Source organism: Leucoraja erinacea, mitochondrion (assembly GCF_028641065.1).
Source record: "Leucoraja erinacea mitochondrion, complete genome".
NCBI lineage: Eukaryota > Metazoa > Chordata > Chondrichthyes > Rajiformes > Rajidae > Leucoraja > Leucoraja erinaceus.
The window spans coordinates 1-16,724 of record NC_016429.1 but is presented as its reverse complement, the minus strand read 5'-3'; the positions used below and the strand labels follow the sequence as shown (position 1 = coordinate 16,724).

The 16,724-nt window shown below is 40.3% G+C and overlaps 13 protein-coding genes across 13 annotated transcripts, besides 26 other annotated features; 1 reads left to right on the top strand and 12 right to left on the bottom strand. All coding sequences in view use genetic code 2, as the record gives it.

Moving 5' to 3' along the window:
- Nucleotides 1–1,060: a D loop (control region).
- Nucleotides 1,061–1,129, top strand: a tRNA (tRNA-Pro).
- An 8-nt stretch (nucleotides 1,130–1,137) lies between these two features.
- Nucleotides 1,138–1,210, bottom strand: a tRNA (tRNA-Thr).
- Nucleotides 1,211–1,213: 3 nt separating this feature from the next.
- Nucleotides 1,214–2,356, bottom strand: CYTB (cytochrome b). The gene has a single exon. It carries the CDS (start codon nucleotides 2,354–2,356, stop codon nucleotides 1,214–1,216), a length of 1,143 nt encoding a protein of 380 aa, YP_004935530.1.
- Nucleotides 2,357–2,359: 3 nt separating this feature from the next.
- Nucleotides 2,360–2,428, top strand: a tRNA (tRNA-Glu).
- Nucleotide 2,429: 1 nt separating this feature from the next.
- On the top strand, nucleotides 2,430–2,948 carry ND6 (NADH dehydrogenase subunit 6). The gene has a single exon. It carries the CDS (start codon nucleotides 2,430–2,432, stop codon nucleotides 2,946–2,948), a length of 519 nt encoding a protein of 172 aa, YP_004935529.1.
- ND5 (NADH dehydrogenase subunit 5) lies at nucleotides 2,945–4,780 on the bottom strand. Its single transcript has one exon. The coding sequence runs from the start codon at nucleotides 4,778–4,780 to the stop codon at nucleotides 2,945–2,947; it is 1,836 nt and encodes a 611-aa protein (YP_004935528.1).
- Nucleotides 4,781–4,852, bottom strand: a tRNA (tRNA-Leu).
- Nucleotides 4,853–4,920, bottom strand: a tRNA (tRNA-Ser).
- Nucleotides 4,921–4,989, bottom strand: a tRNA (tRNA-His).
- ND4 (NADH dehydrogenase subunit 4) lies at nucleotides 4,990–6,370 on the bottom strand. The gene has a single exon. A coding segment is annotated over exon 1 (1,381 nt).
- Nucleotides 6,364–6,660, bottom strand: ND4L (NADH dehydrogenase subunit 4L). The gene has a single exon. It carries the CDS (start codon nucleotides 6,658–6,660, stop codon nucleotides 6,364–6,366), a length of 297 nt encoding a protein of 98 aa, YP_004935526.1.
- Nucleotides 6,661–6,729, bottom strand: a tRNA (tRNA-Arg).
- ND3 (NADH dehydrogenase subunit 3) lies at nucleotides 6,730–7,078 on the bottom strand. The gene has a single exon. A coding segment is annotated over exon 1 (349 nt).
- Nucleotides 7,079–7,148, bottom strand: a tRNA (tRNA-Gly).
- A 1-nt stretch (nucleotide 7,149) lies between these two features.
- On the bottom strand, nucleotides 7,150–7,935 carry COX3 (cytochrome c oxidase subunit III). The gene has a single exon. The coding sequence runs from the start codon at nucleotides 7,933–7,935 to the stop codon at nucleotides 7,150–7,152; it is 786 nt and encodes a 261-aa protein (YP_004935524.1).
- Nucleotides 7,936–7,937: 2 nt separating this feature from the next.
- Nucleotides 7,938–8,621, bottom strand: ATP6 (ATP synthase F0 subunit 6). Its single transcript has one exon. The coding sequence runs from the start codon at nucleotides 8,619–8,621 to the stop codon at nucleotides 7,938–7,940; it is 684 nt and encodes a 227-aa protein (YP_004935523.1).
- Nucleotides 8,612–8,779, bottom strand: ATP8 (ATP synthase F0 subunit 8). Its single transcript has one exon. The coding sequence runs from the start codon at nucleotides 8,777–8,779 to the stop codon at nucleotides 8,612–8,614; it is 168 nt and encodes a 55-aa protein (YP_004935522.1).
- A 1-nt stretch (nucleotide 8,780) lies between these two features.
- Nucleotides 8,781–8,853, bottom strand: a tRNA (tRNA-Lys).
- On the bottom strand, nucleotides 8,854–9,544 carry COX2 (cytochrome c oxidase subunit II). Its single transcript has one exon. A coding segment is annotated over exon 1 (691 nt).
- A 6-nt stretch (nucleotides 9,545–9,550) lies between these two features.
- Nucleotides 9,551–9,619, bottom strand: a tRNA (tRNA-Asp).
- Nucleotides 9,620–9,690, top strand: a tRNA (tRNA-Ser).
- COX1 (cytochrome c oxidase subunit I) lies at nucleotides 9,691–11,247 on the bottom strand. Its single transcript has one exon. The coding sequence runs from the start codon at nucleotides 11,245–11,247 to the stop codon at nucleotides 9,691–9,693; it is 1,557 nt and encodes a 518-aa protein (YP_004935520.1).
- Nucleotide 11,248: 1 nt separating this feature from the next.
- Nucleotides 11,249–11,318, top strand: a tRNA (tRNA-Tyr).
- Nucleotides 11,319–11,386, top strand: a tRNA (tRNA-Cys).
- Nucleotides 11,382–11,418: an origin of replication (light strand origin of replication).
- Nucleotides 11,419–11,491, top strand: a tRNA (tRNA-Asn).
- Nucleotides 11,492–11,560, top strand: a tRNA (tRNA-Ala).
- A 1-nt stretch (nucleotide 11,561) lies between these two features.
- Nucleotides 11,562–11,630, bottom strand: a tRNA (tRNA-Trp).
- ND2 (NADH dehydrogenase subunit 2) lies at nucleotides 11,631–12,676 on the bottom strand. Its single transcript has one exon. A coding segment is annotated over exon 1 (1,046 nt).
- Nucleotides 12,677–12,745, bottom strand: a tRNA (tRNA-Met).
- Nucleotide 12,746: 1 nt separating this feature from the next.
- Nucleotides 12,747–12,818, top strand: a tRNA (tRNA-Gln).
- Nucleotides 12,818–12,887, bottom strand: a tRNA (tRNA-Ile).
- On the bottom strand, nucleotides 12,888–13,862 carry ND1 (NADH dehydrogenase subunit 1). Its single transcript has one exon. It carries the CDS (start codon nucleotides 13,860–13,862, stop codon nucleotides 12,888–12,890), a length of 975 nt encoding a protein of 324 aa, YP_004935518.1.
- Nucleotides 13,863–13,937, bottom strand: a tRNA (tRNA-Leu).
- Nucleotides 13,938–15,616, bottom strand: an rRNA (l-rRNA).
- Nucleotides 15,617–15,688, bottom strand: a tRNA (tRNA-Val).
- Nucleotides 15,689–16,655, bottom strand: an rRNA (s-rRNA).
- Nucleotides 16,656–16,724, bottom strand: a tRNA (tRNA-Phe).

The window sequence follows — 16,724 nt, the reverse complement described above, 5'->3', positions numbered from 1 at the left end:
ATGTGATAGTGTTACACTATATATATGACAATATAACACGCATGTCATTACAGAGACGATATACATTTAGCCCTCGTTTTAGGGGTTTTTCGAGATAGCTAGGTATATTAAGGGGGAGGGGGGTTTTTCCCAAAAAAATGTATTGGCTTTTTTTTTTTTTTCCCAACCCGGGGGCACCTATATAATATATTTATGCCTATATATAGATGTTTGGGGTTAAGAATTCTTAGTTTTTCCCATTAATTAAATATTAATTTCTTAATAATTTGAGGTTTAATAAAATGTCTTTATTAAACTTATATCCAATTATTCGTACCTATGGATGAGAGTTAAATTTAATTTTTGGGCCTTAGCCATGTGAGTACTGCCTTATTTTGACAAGTAGAAGCCCAGCGAATGATAGAAGTAGCGAAGTTTTATAATATTATGTTGAGGATAGGACCAATTTAACTTGATGGACCGGCCGCCATCCGACAGAGAAGTCTGGAGGATTAGCGATTGTCTCATCCCCCTAAAAAAACTGGGAGGACTGGAAATCTTGAGACGATGAATAGTTGAATGACAACCGAGGGAACTAGAGGAAAGGCAAAATGACGCGATTAAGAGACGAATGCCTCTCAAGGGTGCCAAATGTGAGCATTTGGGCAAGTTCTGGGGATAAATCTATTTCGATACCACAAACCGTGCAAAGGGGGATATATTAGGGTATTGGTCGGTTCTCGCCAGCCCTAATAATTAATTGAAATTAATATATTGCTTATTTAGGGACGTGTGCTTTAGTCTAACGGTTAAGAGAAAAATGAGGTAACTGAGTGGATAATTAGTTATGATTTTTTGGAATATCATAAAAGTGGGGGTTAAAAATTATATATAATGTAATAGTTGGACATTTACTAATGAGTATTATACATAGTATGTAATGAAATAGCTGACAGTCGATGAATGAGTATTATACATAGTACTGTATTATGTACATATTAGATATATGTGGACCCAATAATATATATGTATATCTGACTAAGTAGGGCGAAATTGTCGCCCAGTTAGTACTGATATATTTCAGGAGGTGGTTTAAGCAGAATCTTGGCTTTGGGAGCCAAGGATGGGAGTTCAACCCTCTCTTTCCTGAATACGATTTGTTTTGGGGAGGCATTTCACCTCCAATTTTTGGTTTACAAGACCAATGCCTTAATTTTTAGGCTACCATAACATATTAAAGGTTTAAAATCTTATTTTCTCACCAGCCGGCAAGGGGAAGAAGGATGAGAAATAAGAGGAAATAGACAATTGAGGCAATTTGTCCGATGATAATGAATGGTTGTTCTACTGGTTGGCCTCCGATTCATGTTAAGATAATAGTGTTTGTGAGTAGTGTTCAGAATAAGATTTGGGTGATTGGTCGGAATGTGGCACTTCGTTGCTTGGATGTGTGTAGTAGAGGTACAAACATAAGGATAAGGATAGAGAATAAGAGAGCAAGGACACCCCCTAGCTTGTTCGGGATGGAGCGTAGGATGGCATAGGCAAATAGAAAATATCATTCTGGTTTGATGTGAGGGGGTGTAAGTAGTGGATCAGCTGGGATGAAGTTTTCTGTGTCCCCTAGTAAGTTGGGTGCGAAGAGAGCAAGGAGGGTTAGAATGAGCATTAAAATAAAGAAACCTAGAAGGTCTTTGTAAGAGAAGTACGGGTGAAACAGAATTTTGTCTGTGTTGGAGTTAAGTCCCGTGGGGTTATTAGAGCCTATTTCATGTAGGAAGATGAGATGAAGTAGAGTAAATGCAACGATTAGGAATGGAAATAAAAAATGGAAGGCAAAGAATCGGGTGAGGGTTGCGTTATCAACTGAGAAACCCCCTCAGATTCATTCGACTAAGATGTTGCCAATATAAGGGAAAGCGGATAAGAGGTTAGTAATGACTGTTGCCCCCCAAAATGATATCTGACCTCAGGGTAAAACATATCCTACAAAGGCTGTGGCTATTAATAAGAATAACAGGATAACTCCAATATTTCATGTTTCTTTATTAAGGTAGGATCCGTAATAGAATCCACGGGCAATGTGGATGTAAATACAGATGAAAAAGAGGGAGGCCCCGTTGGCGTGGATATTACGGATTAGTCATCCATAATTTACATCTCGGCAGATGTGGACAACTGAGGAGAAGGCTGAGGAAATATCTGGGGTGTAGTGTATGGCTAAGAATAGGCCAGTGAGGATTTGGATAATTAAACAAAGTCCTAGGAGTGAACCATAATTTCATCAAATTGAGATGTTGATTGGGGTGGGGAGATCAATAAGTGAGCTGTTAATAATTTTAAATAATGGATGGGTTTTTCGAATGTTTGTGGTCATTAGGTTCTTGTAGTTGAATAACAACGGTAGTTTTTCAGACTGTTGGTCTTAGTTAAAATCTAAGTAGGAATTTATGATTTATTTAGTATTTATTATAATGTTGGGTTTTATTATAGGTTTAGTAGCAGTGGCTTCAAATCCTTCCCCTTATTATGCTGCCCTTGGTCTAGTAGTTTCTGCTGGCGTGGGGTGTGGTTTATTAGTAAGTTCTGGAAGTTCTTTTTTATCTTTAGTTCTATTTTTAATTTATTTAGGGGGGATATTGGTTGTGTTTGCTTATACTGCGGCGCTTGTTGCAGAGCCTTATCCAGAGTCATGAGGGGATTGATCGGTGTTGATTTATGTTTTATTTTATGTGGGGGGTTTAATATATGTTAATAAACATTTTGTTGGGGGTTGAGGGTGAGGGTGATTTGGGGGTGATGAAGTTAATGGTTTAGAGGTAATTCGTGGGGACTTTAGTGGTGTGGCTTTATTATATTCTTATGGGGGTTATTTACTAATGCTGAGTGGTTGAATATTGCTTTTGGCGTTATTTGTTGTACTAGAATTAACTCGTGGTGTCTCCTGAGGAACGTTGCGTGTGGTTTAGATTATAATTAGTGTGGCCAGGGTGAGAGTGAGGAAAAAGATTATAAGGTAAATTTTAATGAAGCCTTGTTGGGGTAGCGTAAATAATTTAATTATGGATGTTTGTTGGACGAGTTTGTTTTTTGGTCCTATTTTTTCATTTCATGTTAGGTCAATCAGGTGGGTGGAGATAGTTTGAGCTCAATGAAGATTAATTTGTGGGTAAAGGCGGTGAAAAATTGGTGGGAAATAGCCTAGTATGTTAGAGAAATTATGGGCTAGTATAGTTGGGTGAGTTTTAAATTGGTGTTTGGTGAGGTTGGTGAGTTCTAGGGCTAAGAGTAGTCCAATAATTGTTACTAAAAGGGCAGAGAGTTTAAGGGTGAGTGGTATTGTTAAGATTTGTGTTTTGGTTGGTGTTATATTAAAGGTAATAATAAGACCGGCTAAAATACTTCCGTAAGCCAGGCGTTTAATGGGTTTTAATACTAAGGGGTTGTTTTCATTAATAGGTGCCAATGGGGTAAATCGTGGTGAATTTATTAATGTGAAAAAGATAAGTCGAAGGCTGTAAATAGCAGTGAAGGAAGTGGCTAATAAAGTTATGGTTAGGGCTCAGGCGTTTAGGTTAGAGGTGTTTATGGCTTCGATGATGGCATCTTTTGAGAAGAAACCGGATAAGAAGGGCATTCCTGTTAGGGCTAAGCTACCCACTGTAAGGGATGAGGCAGTAAATGGTAGAAGTTTATGGAGTCCTCCCATTTTTCGGATGTCCTGTTCGTTGTCTAGGCTGTGGATGATGGAGCCGGAGCAAAGGAAGAGTATAGCTTTGAAGAAGGCGTGTGTACAGATATGGAGGAAAGCTAATTGAGGTTGATTTAGGCCAATTGTCACTATTATGAGGCCTAATTGACTAGATGTGGAGAAGGCTACGATCTTTTTGATATCGTTTTGGGTGAGGGCACAGGTAGCTGTGAATAGAGTCGTTAATGCACCTAAGCATAGGCAAGCTGATAAGATTAGTTGATTATCTTGAATTAAGGGATGAAGCCGGATTAGAAGAAATACACCGGCTACGACTATTGTACTAGAGTGAAGTAGGGCGGAGACTGGCGTAGGCCCCTCCATGGCTGATGGCAGCCATGGGTGGAGGCCGAATTGTGCTGATTTCCCGGCAGCAGCTAGTACTAGGCCTAGTAGAGGCAAAGTTAGATCCGTGTTTTTAGATAAAATAAATATTTGTTGAGTTTCTCATGAGTTAAGGTTTATAGCTAGTCAAGCCATGCTTAAAATTAATCCAATATCTCCAATGCGGTTATAAATGACTGCTTGGAGAGCTGCGGTATTAGCGTCTGCTCGGCTATATCATCAGCCAATGAGGAGGAATGATATAATACCAACTCCCTCCCACCCAATAAATAGTTGGAACAGGTTGTTAGCGGTAATGAGGATGACTATTGTCATAAGAAAGAGGAGGAGATATTTAAAGAAGCGGTTAAAGTTTGGGTCTGTGTGCATATATCAGAGTGCAAATTCTAGGATGGATCATGTGACGTAAAGGGCTACTGGTGTGAAGATGATGGAGTAGAGGTCAAATTTAAAGCTTATGGTGATGTTTATAGGTCCTAGGTTAATTCAGTTTCAATTGGTTGTGATAGATTCTACCCCTTGGTCAAGGAATAAGAAAAGTGGAATTAAACTGATAAAGAATGAGAGCTTAACGGCTGTTTTAACATGAGTAGATGCTCAGTTGGGGCTAACGGATTCTTGGGGTGAGGTGATAGATAAAAATAATGGGTAAAGAAGAATAATAAAAATTAATAGGAATGAAGAGTTAAAGATAATCGAGTTCATGGCTATTGCTTGGAGTTGCACCAAGAGTTTTTGGTTCCTAAGACCAATAGATGACTATTATCTTTCAAAAGCTTAAGTGAGCCATGGAGTTGAACTATGGATAAAAGAATTAGCAGTTCTTTTTGTCCCCGACCTCTCTTGGTGAGTAAAAAGATTTTAACTTTTATTTTTAGAATCACAATCTAACGTTTTGATTAAACTATAGACACAAAATGTTCATCCTAGGATGAGTTCAGGTTTGGTAATGAGGAGAATTGTGGGGAGAAGGTGAAGGTATATGAGTAGATGTTCTCGTGTGTGGGAGGGTGTTAAAAAGAGTAAATGTTGTGGTGTGGGCCCCCGTTGTGTTATTAGGAACATATATAGTGAGTAGGATGCTGTTAGTAAAACCCCTGTTCCTGTTAAGATAATAGTTCAGTTTGATCATTTAAATAGGGAGGAGATAATAAGTAATTCCCCTATGAGGTTGGGGCTGGGGGGTAAGGCGAGGTTGGCTAAGTTAGCTAAAAATCAGGATGTGCCTATAAGTGGTAAGATGATTTGGGTCCCTCGGGCTAATAAGAGTGTTCGGCTGTGGATCCGCTCGTAGTTGGTATTGGCTAGGCAGAAAAGTATGGATGATACTAGCCCATGGGCAATTATAAGGGCTGTGGCTCCTGCGAAGCTTCATGGGGTTTGAATTAGGATGGCTGCTGCTACAAGGCCTATGTGGCTAACTGATGAGTAGGCAATTAAGGATTTAAGATCTGTTTGTCGGAGGCAAATAGAGCTAGTTATAATAATACCCCAGATTGCTAGGATTAAGAAGGGGTACGCTATTTCTTTTGTAAGTGGATTAAGTATAACAATAATTCGTATCATGCCGTAGCCCCCTAATTTTAGGAGGACTGCAGCTAAAATTATGGAGCCGGCAATTGGGGCTTCTACATGGGCTTTCGGTAGTCAGAGATGGACCCCGTAGAGGGGCATTTTAACTAGGAAGGCAATTAAGCAGGCAGCCCATCAAAATTTGCTAGCTCAGGAGTGGGGGTTATAAGTGTTTGGGTACTGTAAAATAAGTATAGATAAGGTGCCCAGGTCTTTTTGTAGTACAAGTAGAGCAATTAAGAGGGGTAAGGAGCCTGCAAGGGTGTAGAATAAAAAGTAAATGCCGGCATTAAGTCGTTCAGTTTGGTTTCCCCATCGTGTGATGATAATAAGGGTGGGGATAAGTGTAGCTTCAAATATTACGTAGAATAGAATTATTTCTGTTGCACTAAATGCTATAATTAGTAGTGCTTGGAGGGTAATTAGTAGGGAGATATAGATTTGTTGTCGTTTATGGGGTTCAGTAGTTAAATGTTTTAGGCTAGCTAAGAGTATAAGTGGCAGGAGTCAGCACGTAAGTGCAAGTAAAGGGGCGGAAAGAGGGTCAACACCAAGAAAAAGGTTAGAGTAGTTTCAGCCTATTTCGAAGTCTCATTTAAATCAGGTAAGACTTAATGCGGCAATTAAGAGGCTGTTGGAGATAGTTGAAGTTCATATTCATTTTTGGGGTGCGATTCATGAGACTGGGAATAGAAGGAGGGTGGGGATGAGGATTTTTAACATTGTAAAAGGTTGAGGTTATTGAGGTGGTCAGTTCCGTGGGTGCGAGTGGCGGCTACAAGTAGGGCCAGTCCAGAACTTGCTTCGCAGGCTGAGAATGTTAATAAGACTATAGGTGCCAGTGATAGAGATGGGGAGCTTATTACTATTGATCAGATAGCGATTGCAATAAACAGGGAGAGCATTATCCCTTCAAGACAAATAAGGGCGGATAATAGATGGGAGCGATTGAAAGCTAGTCCTGTGAGGCCAAGAATAAATGCTGATGTAATTGTGAAGTAAATAGGAGTCATAAGGCACTTATGGATTTTCACCATAATTTATTAAGTCGAAATTAATGGTCTTTTTTGGACTAAGCACCTATTCTGCTCATTCAAGGCCTCCTTGAAGTCATTCGTAGACAAGACCTAGTGTGAGTAAAATAATAATAATGGAGGCTCAAAGGGTGGTGGTAAGTGGGGAATATAATTGATCCCCTCAGGGTAGTGGGAGGAGTAAGGCAATTTCTAGATCAAATAATAAGAAGAGAATTGCCACTAGGAAGAATCGAAGGGAGAAGGGGAGGCGTGCAGATCCTAGGGGATCAAATCCGCACTCGTAAGGTGATAATTTTTCACTATCTGGGTTAAGAGCCGGCAGCCAGAATGCAATGAAAGCTAGGATTAGGGAAACGAGGGCGGGAATGGCGATAGATAATGTAATGAGGTTCATTACTTCTCCTTGGAGTCTAACCAAGATTGAATGATTGGAAGTCATTTGTACTAGTTTATACTAGAAAAGTATTATGAGCCTCATCAATAAATTGATACATAGAGGAATAGTCATACTACGTCGACAAAGTGTCAGTATCATGCAGCGGCTTCAAAGCCAAAATGGTGTTCTGATGTGAAGTGGAAAAGGATTTGGCGTACTAAACAAATTAGAAGGAATGTTGAGCCAATGATTACGTGGAGTCCATGAAAGCCTGTTGCTACAAAGAAGGTTGTTCCGTAGACCCCATCGGCGATGGTGAATGGGGCTTCATAATATTCTATGGCTTGAAGAGCTGTAAAGTAAAACCCTAGAAGAACTGTAAGTGTAAGAGCTTGGATAGCTTCTTTTCGACTACCTTCTATGATGCTATGATGAGCTCAGGTGACTGTAACTCCAGAAGCTAGTAGGACAGCAGTATTAAGTAATGGGACTTCAAATGGGTCCAAGGGGGTGATACCTGTGGGAGGTCAGCAGCCTCCTAGCTCAGGGGTTGGGGCTAGGCTAGCATGATAAAATGCTCAGAAAAACCCAAGAAAGAAGAAGACTTCAGATGTAATAAAGAGAATCATGCCGTAGCGTAGGCCTTTTTGTACTGGTGGGGTGTGGTGGCCTTGAAATGTTCCTTCTCGGATAACATCTCGTCATCATTGAATAACTGTAAGAGTGAGAAGGATGAGTCCTAAGAGGAGAAGTGACATGGTGTGAAAATGAAATCAAATGGCTAGGCCTGATGTCATAAGGAGAGCAGCAATAGCTCCTGTTAATGGTCATGGGCTTGGGTCAACTATGTGAAATGCGTGTGCTTGGTGGGCCATTATTAAACGTTTTCTTGTAAATATAGGCTTAGTAGTAGTACAAATACATAGGCTTGAATCATGGCCACGGCAACTTCTAGTAAGGTAAGTAAAAATAGTACGATAGAAGTCAGGATTGCTACTGCAGGTATAGTTGAGATTAGTACAAAGGCTGCTGTTGCAATTAATTGTATTAATAAATGACCTGCTGTGAGGTTAGCTGTGAGTCGGACTCCTAGGGCTAGGGGTCGAATAAACAGGCTAATAGTTTCAATAATAATAAGGACTGGGATTAAAGGGGTGGGGGTGCCTTCTGGGAGGAGGTGTCCTAGAGCAATAGTGGGTTGATTTAATATACCAATTAAAACTGTTGTTAGTCATAGTGGGAGGGCAAAAGCCATATTTAATGAGAGCTGAGTTGTTGGTGTAAATGTGTAAGGGAGAAGTCCTAGAAGATTAATAGTAATCAAGAAGAGTATAAGTGCTGTGAGAATAATGGCTCATTTGTGCCCTCCAAGGTTAAGAGGTTGTAGGAGTTGATGGGTAAATCGGTTGATAAACCATGTTTGCAAGGTGATAAGGCGGTTATTAAGTCATCGGTTTGAAGGGGTTTGGAAAATTACTGCTGGTATAATAATTGCTAGGGCAATTAGGGGCAGGCCTAGGAGTGAGGGGCTTAAGAATTGATCAAAGAAGTTTAAGATCATGGTCAGTTTCAGGGCTCTGGTTTTTGTTTTTCAGTATTTTTTGGGGTGGGGCTATAATTGAATAAGTAAGATGTTAATTTATGGGGTAAGACAATCAAGAAGAATAACCAGGAGAATAAAAAGATTAAAAATCAGGGGTTGAGGTTGAGTTGAGGCATATCATTAAGGGTGGTTGGGAATCACCAATATTTAGCTTAAAAGGCTAATGCTGGACCCTGTTAGCTTCTTAATGAGACTTCTTCTAGCATTAATGAAGATCAATTTTCAAAATGTTCTAAGGGTACTGCTTCAACTACGATTGGTATAAAGCTGTGGTTGGCACCGCAGATTTCTGAACATTGCCCGTAGTAGACGCCAGGTCGAGAGATGATAAAGGCGGCTTGATTAAGGCGTCCTGGTACTGCATCTATTTTTACTCCGAGTGCTGGGATTGCTCAGGAGTGTAAGACGTCTTCTGCGGTAACTAGAATTCGAATGGGGGATTCTATTGGTACAACCATGCGGTGGTCTGTCTCTAGAAGTCGAAATTGTCCAGGGTATAGGTCTTCAGTTTGGATTATGTAGGAGTCAAATTCTAAATTTTCATAGTCTGTATACTCATAGCTTCAATATCATTGATGGCCTAATGCTTTAATTGTAATATGTGGATCATTAATTTCATCTATTAGATATAAGATTCGTAGTGATGGTAGTGCAATTATAATAAGGATGATAGCGGGTAAGATGGTTCATACAATTTCAATTTCTTGGGAATCTAAAATATACTTATTAGTTAATTTAGTAGTTACTATTGCTACAATAATATAAAGAACTAGTGTGCTAATAAGAAATACAATTATTAATGTGTGGTCGTGGAAATGGAGGAGTTCTTCTATAATAGGGGAGGCTGCGTCTTGAAATCCTAATTGTGCTGGGTGTGCCATTAAATTTAAGATTCGTGGGAATTTAACCCACAATTTCACCTTGACAAGGTGATGTAATTAGTTTACTAGAGTCTCAAGAAAGTGACAGAGTGGTGATGTGGTTGGCTTGAAACCAACTTATGGGGGTTCAATTCCTTCCTTTCTTGTTAATAAGCGGGCTGTTGGACTTGAACGAAAGCTGGCTCTTCGTAGGTGTGGTATGGGGGAGGGCAACCATGAAGTCACTCCACATTAGTATTAGAGAGTTCGATGGATAAGACTTCACGTTTTGAGGCAAATGCTTCTCAAATAATAAATAATAAAATGATAACGGCTACTAGTGAGATTAAGGATCCAATAGAGGATACCACATTTCAGAGGGTATAAGCATCTGGATAATCTGAGTAGCGTCGTGGTATGCCTGCTAATCCTAGAAAATGTTGGGGGAAGAAGGTTAGGTTTACTCCGATAAATATAATTGAAAATTGAATTTTTGCTCATGTGGAGTGAAGTGTATAACCTGTAAATAATGGGAATCAGTGGACAAAGCCTGCTATAATAGCAAATACTGCCCCCATTGAGAGAACATAATGGAAATGGGCTACAACATAGTAAGTATCATGGAGAACGATGTCAAGTGAAGAATTGGCTAAGACGATTCCTGTCAGTCCTCCAACTGTAAAAAGGAAGATGAAGCCTAATGCTCAAAGTAGTGGTGTTTCTCATTTAATGGAGCCGCCGTGGAGGGTGGCTAGTCAACTAAAGACTTTAACTCCTGTTGGAATGGCAATAATTATTGTGGCTGATGTGAAGTATGCTCGTGTGTCAACATCTATTCCCACTGTGAATATGTGATGTGCTCAGACGATAAATCCTAAAAGGCCGATGGCTATTATTGCTCAGACTATACCTATATAGCCGAATGGTTCTTTTTTACCTGAGTAATAAGCAACTACATGGGAGATTATTCCAAATCCTGGTAAAATTAAAATATATACTTCAGGGTGACCAAAAAATCAGAATAGGTGTTGGTAAAGAATAGGGTCCCCTCCTCCTGCTGGGTCAAAGAAAGTTGTATTGAGGTTACGATCTGTGAGAAGTATGGTAATGCCAGCTGCTAGAACTGGGAGGGCCATAAGAAGTAAGACAGTTGTAACAAGGATCGATCATACGAATAAAGGTGTTTGGTATTGAGAGATTGCGGGGGGTTTTATGTTAATAATTGTGGTGATGAAGTTAATGGAGGCCAGGATGGAAGAAATCCCTGCTAAATGGAGAGAGAAAATTGTTAAGTCTACGGAGGCCCCCGCGTGGGCTAGATTGCCTGCTAGAGGGGGGTAGACAGTTCAACCTGTTCCCGCCCCGGCTTCAACTCCAGCGGAGGCTAGGAGAAGAAGAAATGAGGGTGGTAAAAGTCAAAAGCTCATATTATTTATGCGTGGGAAGGCTATGTCTGGAGAGCCAATCATTAAAGGGACAAGTCAATTGCCGAACCCTCCGATTATAATTGGTATGACCATAAAAAAGATTATTACAAAGGCATGGGCTGTAACAAGGACATTATAAATCTGATCATCACCTAGAAGTGATCCGGGCTGGCTCAATTCTGCTCGAATTAAAAGACTTAAGCCAGTTCCGACTATACCTGCTCAGGCACCAAAGATTAGGTAGAGGGTGCCGATATCTTTGTGATTAGTAGAGAATAATCAGCGATTAATTGCCACAGGTAAGATGGCTGAGAGTTAAGCGTCGGCCTGTAGTCCCGCGAAGAGAGGTTAGAGTCCTCTTCTTACCAAGTCCCGTAGTAAAGTTTACACAAGATTGCAAATCCTGAGACGGAGATGAAAGGCTCTCCCGGGGCTTCTCCCGCCTTTTACCCTACGGCGGGAGAAGCCTAGATAAAAGTTCGGTGGTTTGAACGCTTAGCTGTTAATTAAGATGTTGCAGGATCGAGGCCTGTTTATCTAGAAGACTTTAGTTTAATTAAATCATCTGGGTTGCATTCAGAGGATGTGAGATAGAGTCTTGCAAGTCTTATCAGAAGTTAAGAGATTCGAACTCTTACTGAAAGCTTTGAAGGCTTTTGGTCTTATTAACCTAAATTTCTTACGTGAATAGTGTTAGTAGTGTGGGGGTTAGGGGGAGGAGAAGAATAGATAGGGAGGTAGTGATTGTGAGTAAGATATTCGTTTGAGTAGTTTTTGTTCGTCATGAGGATATGAAAAAGATTGGGGTTGGGGAGATTGTTAAGGTTATTGCGTAGCAGAGACGTAGGTAGAAGAAGAGGCTGAGAAGAGTTGCTAGGGCTATGATGGTAGCGGGGATTAACAGGTCTTGTTTAGTTATTTCTTGTAGGATAAGTCATTTGGGTATAAACCCTGAGAGGGGGGGCAGGCCCCCTAGTGAAAGTAGGGTAACTAAGGATATGATTGAGAGCAGTGGGGCTTTGGTGGCGGACACAGAGATTGAGTTAATTTTTGTTGAGTTAAGTGTATTAAAAAGGAGGAATATTGAGGTGGTTATAATAATGTAAAGGGCAAGGTTTAGTAGTGCTAGGTTTGGGGCAAAATGAAGAATGGTAATTATTCATCCTAGGTGAGCAATTGATGAGTATGCTAAGATTTTTCGTAATTGTGTTTGATTAAGTCCACTTCATCCCCCAATGACGATTGAGGCAACCCCTAAAGTTATGAGGATGTTTGGGTTAAGGAGGGGGTAGAGTTGAAGGAGGATAGCAAAGGGGGCTAGTTTTTGTCAAGTTGAGAGAATAAGTCCAGTGGTTAGGCTCAATCCTTGGAGGACTTCTGGTAGTCAGAAGTGCATAGGTGCCAGGCCGATTTTTAGGGCTAAGGCTAATGTAATTAGTGTGGCGGAGGTTGGTGAAAGCATGTCGGTGATGTTCCACTGCCCGGTAGTTCAGGCATTTGTTGTTCCAGCAAAGAGGAGAAGTGCAGAAGCTGTGGCTTGTGTGAGGAAGTACTTGGTAGTAGCTTCTACTGCTCGTGGGTGTTGTTGGTGGATTATTAGCGGGATGATGGCCATGGTGTTAATTTCTAGGCCTATTCAAATTAGAAGTCAATGGGAGCCTATAAATGTAATTGTAGTGCCTAGGCCTAGACTGAGGATGAGGATTGATAGTACGAGGGGATTCATTAGTAGAGGAAGGATTTTAACCAACATGGTAGGGGTATGGGCCCAAAAGCTTAATTAGCTGACTTTACTTTAGGAAATAGTATAATAGGAAGTACATAGAGTTTTGATCTCTATGGAGTAGGTTCAAGCCCTACTTTTCTAAGGAAGTGGAATGATTTTAACATTCATATTTCACTCTATCAAAGTGATCCTTTAATTCAGGCACGCTTCCTTAGGTGAGAGGTGGGAGGCTTGCTAAGGAGGTTGGTAGAGTGATGTGTCATAAGATAAGGGCTAATGTAAGTGGTAAGAAGTTTTTTCATACTAGATGTATAAGTTGGTCATAGCGGAATCGTGGGTAGGAGGCGCGAATTCATAAAAATAGGATGGTTAATGCAGTTGCTTTAATTATAAGGCTCAGTGTTGAGATTTGAGGGAAGGAGGGGCTATAAGAAACACCTATGAAGAGAATAACGGATAATGTATTTATTATTAAAATATTGGAGTATTCAGCTAGGAAGAATAGGGCGAAAGGTCCCCCTGCGTATTCGATATTAAATCCAGAGACTAGTTCTGACTCCCCTTCGGTTAAGTCAAAGGGAGCTCGGTTAGTCTCTGCTAAGGTTGAGATATACCATATTATAGCGAGTGGCCAAGCGGGTACAAGAAGTCAAATCGTTTCTTGGGTAAAATTAAATGTGTGTAGTGTAAAGCCTCCGGTTATGATAACGAGGGATAGTAAGATTAAGCCTAGGGTAACTTCATAGGAAATAGTTTGTGCTACAGCACGTAGGGCTCCTATTAGTGCATATTTAGAATTAGAGGCTCAGCCGGAGCCCAGGATGGTGTAGACGGTTAAACTAGAGACGGCTAAGATAAATAGTAAGCCTAGGTTAAGATTGAGGATGGAATGAGGCAGGGGTAGTGGCATTCATATAAGTAAGGCTAAGGTTAGGGCAGCGGTTGGGGTTACTAGAAAGAGAAAGTGGGATGAATGTGAGGGGCGGATGGGTTCTTTAGTAAAAAGTTTTAATCCATCAGCGATAGGTTGGAGGAGACCATATGGTCCTACTACATTAGGGCCCTTACGAAGTTGTATATAGCCCAAGATCTTACGTTCTACTAGGGTTAAGAATGCTGTGGCCAATAGTACTGGGATGATGTAGGTTAAAGGGTGAATAATTTGAGTAATAATAATTTTTAACATGGTTAAGGAGAGGAATTGAACCTCTGGATCAAAGAGTTTAGGTCTTTTGCAATTACCAGGCTCTGCCACCTTAACGGACTATAATCTTTAGTAGAGGGTTAACCCCTCTTTACTGTTTAAGTTAATTTCAACAGATGAGGGAGAAGCGTGCCTGGGGCATTGGCTTCATTTTCCCGGTCCTTTCGTACTAGGGAAAATATCTACATAGATAGAAACTGACCTGGATTACTCCGGTCTGAACTCAGATCACGTAGGACTATTAATCGTTGAACAAACGAACCCTTAATAGCGGTTGCACCATTAGGATGTCCTGATCCAACATCGAGGTCGTAAACCCTTTCGGCGATATGGACTCTTAGAAAGGATTGCGCTGTTATCCCTAGGGTAACTTGGTTCATTGATCAGGATTAAATCCTGGGTCATTATTCGTTAGATATTCTATTAATCAGAACTGTCGCTCTAATTTTTAAGTAAAAATACTCAATCGATAAGGAGGTTTTATTTTACTCCTTGGTCGCCCCAACCGAAAACATTAAGTTAGGCTATCATCATGGTAGGTTAAGTCATTAGATTGATGATTAGGTTAGATAATAACTTAAGTGTTTAAAGCTCCATAGGGTCTTCTCGTCTTATGGTTATATCCCCGCTTCTGCACGGGGAGATCAATTTCATTGATTAGAAAATAGAGACAGGTAAACTCTCGTGATGCCTTTCATACAGGTCTTCAATTAAAAGACAAGTGATTACGCTACCTTCGCACGGTCATAATACCGCGGCCGTTAAACAATGTCACAGGGCAGGCGGGACCTCTTATACAGAGTTTGCAAGAGGCGATGTTTTTGGTAAACAGGCGGAGTTTGTGTTTGCCGAGTTCCTTTATTTTCTTTTAATCTTTCCTGTGAGCACTCCTGTGTAGGGTTAACGATATAATAAATGTGTTTTTCTAGTTTATTATTATTAATATTATAACCTCAGGTTGGTGTCGGTTAATAATCAGTGATTTAATTCTTTCTGACTTACACGGATGCTGTGGAGAGGTTAAGCCTCTAATTACTCATTTTAGTATAAGTTCTTTTATTAAATGTAATAAAAAAACCCAATATTGGTTAGGGGGTTTGGAGAATGTATCGGAATTATTGGTTAGTTGAGGGCTGGAGCTGTGACGCTTGCTGATCAGATGGCTGCTTTTAGGCCTACTGGGGTGTGGTCCTTTAATAATATGATCTTTACCCTCCTAATAAAGTTGTTTCTTAATTCAAAAGAGTTGTACCTCTTTTAAATAACTAATAATTCTTACAAGTCACCTTATTTAGGTAATCTTAGTTGGTGGGGTGAAGAATTATTGCAGAATTTAAGTTCTTTTTTTGGGTAACCAGCTATCACTAGGCTCGGTAGGCTTGTCACCTCTACTCGGGAGTCTTCCCACTCTTTTGCCACAGAGACGGGTTAGCTCTAGTACGCTGCTCCGAAGTAGCTCGTCTAGTTTCGGGAAGGTGGACTTAAGGTCTTTTTGCCCACTTGTTCTTACTAAATCATGATGCAAAAGGTACAGGGGTGAATCTTTGCTTTTTGTTACTTTAATGATTTGTTTCAGTTCTTTTTCAGCTTTCCCTTGCGGTACTTTTTCTATAGCGCTAAGTATTTCTGTTCTATCACCTATACTAGGAATGTAAAAATGTTTTAAGTATAAAATATTAAAATAGTTTATTAGTAATATTGAAGCTAATTAATGGTGGTTAGGCTAGTTTTAAGGTTCAAGATAACTCGAGTTGCACGGGTATTTCCTCGGTGTAAGGGAGGTGCTTTACTAATTTAGCTATATTTTGATTATTCCAAGTACACTTTCCAGTACACTTACCATGTTACGACTTGCCTCCTCTTGTGGTAAAAATATATTTATAAAATAGAGTAGTAAAGGTTGAGGAGAGTGACGGGCGGTGTGTGCGCGCCTCAGAGCCAGTTTCAGAAAAATATCCTAAGTTTTTCTTACTGCTAAATCCACCTTATGAGTGATTTTTCATTCTACTGTCCGTGTTTTCTTGAGAGAAAATGTAGCCCATTTCTTTCCACTTCATTCGCTACACCTCGACCTGACGTTTTGGAGGAAATCCATTATGCTTACTTTTATACCCTCATGGGGTGAGCTGACGACGGCGGTATATAGGCGGTAAAAGCAAGAAGTGGTAAGGTTTAACGTGGATTATCGGTTATAGAACAGGCTCCTCTAGGGGGGTCTGGGGCACCGCCAAGTCCTTTGGGTTTTAAGCTAGCGCTTGTAGTACTCAGGCGGACTTAAACAAAGTAAGTAGTGGTAAAGGTCTATTTATGGTTAAGCATAGTAGGGTATCTAATCCTAGTTTGTGTCTTAACTGTCGTGAGGTCAAAAGCTCTATCTGGTTAGAGTTACTTTCGTCAGTGTATTATTCCTTTTATAGGTGCGTATGACAGCTTTATAAGGTTATAACTTTAGTACTTTTTAGAAACTTTTAATCACCCTTTACGCCGTGAAGTATTAATGTGAGTTACTCGTATAACCGCGGTGGCTGGCACGAGATTGACCAACTCTTTTAACTTTAACTGATTCAAGCTTGCGCTTATTGTTCAATGTCTATCACTGCTGAATTCCCTTGGGGGTGTGGTTAAGCGAGGTGTCATGGGTTATACACACTGTATATGCCTGATACCAGCTCCTAAACAAATAAGGGTGTGATTAGGGCGTTCTCACTGGAATGCTGAAACTCGCATGTGTAAATATGGTTAAAATTAATACTGAGGCCAGGACCAAACCTTCAGTGCTTGTGAAAGTTTTTAAAATTTATCTTAGCATTTTCAGTGCTATGCTTTGCATTAAGCTACACTAGC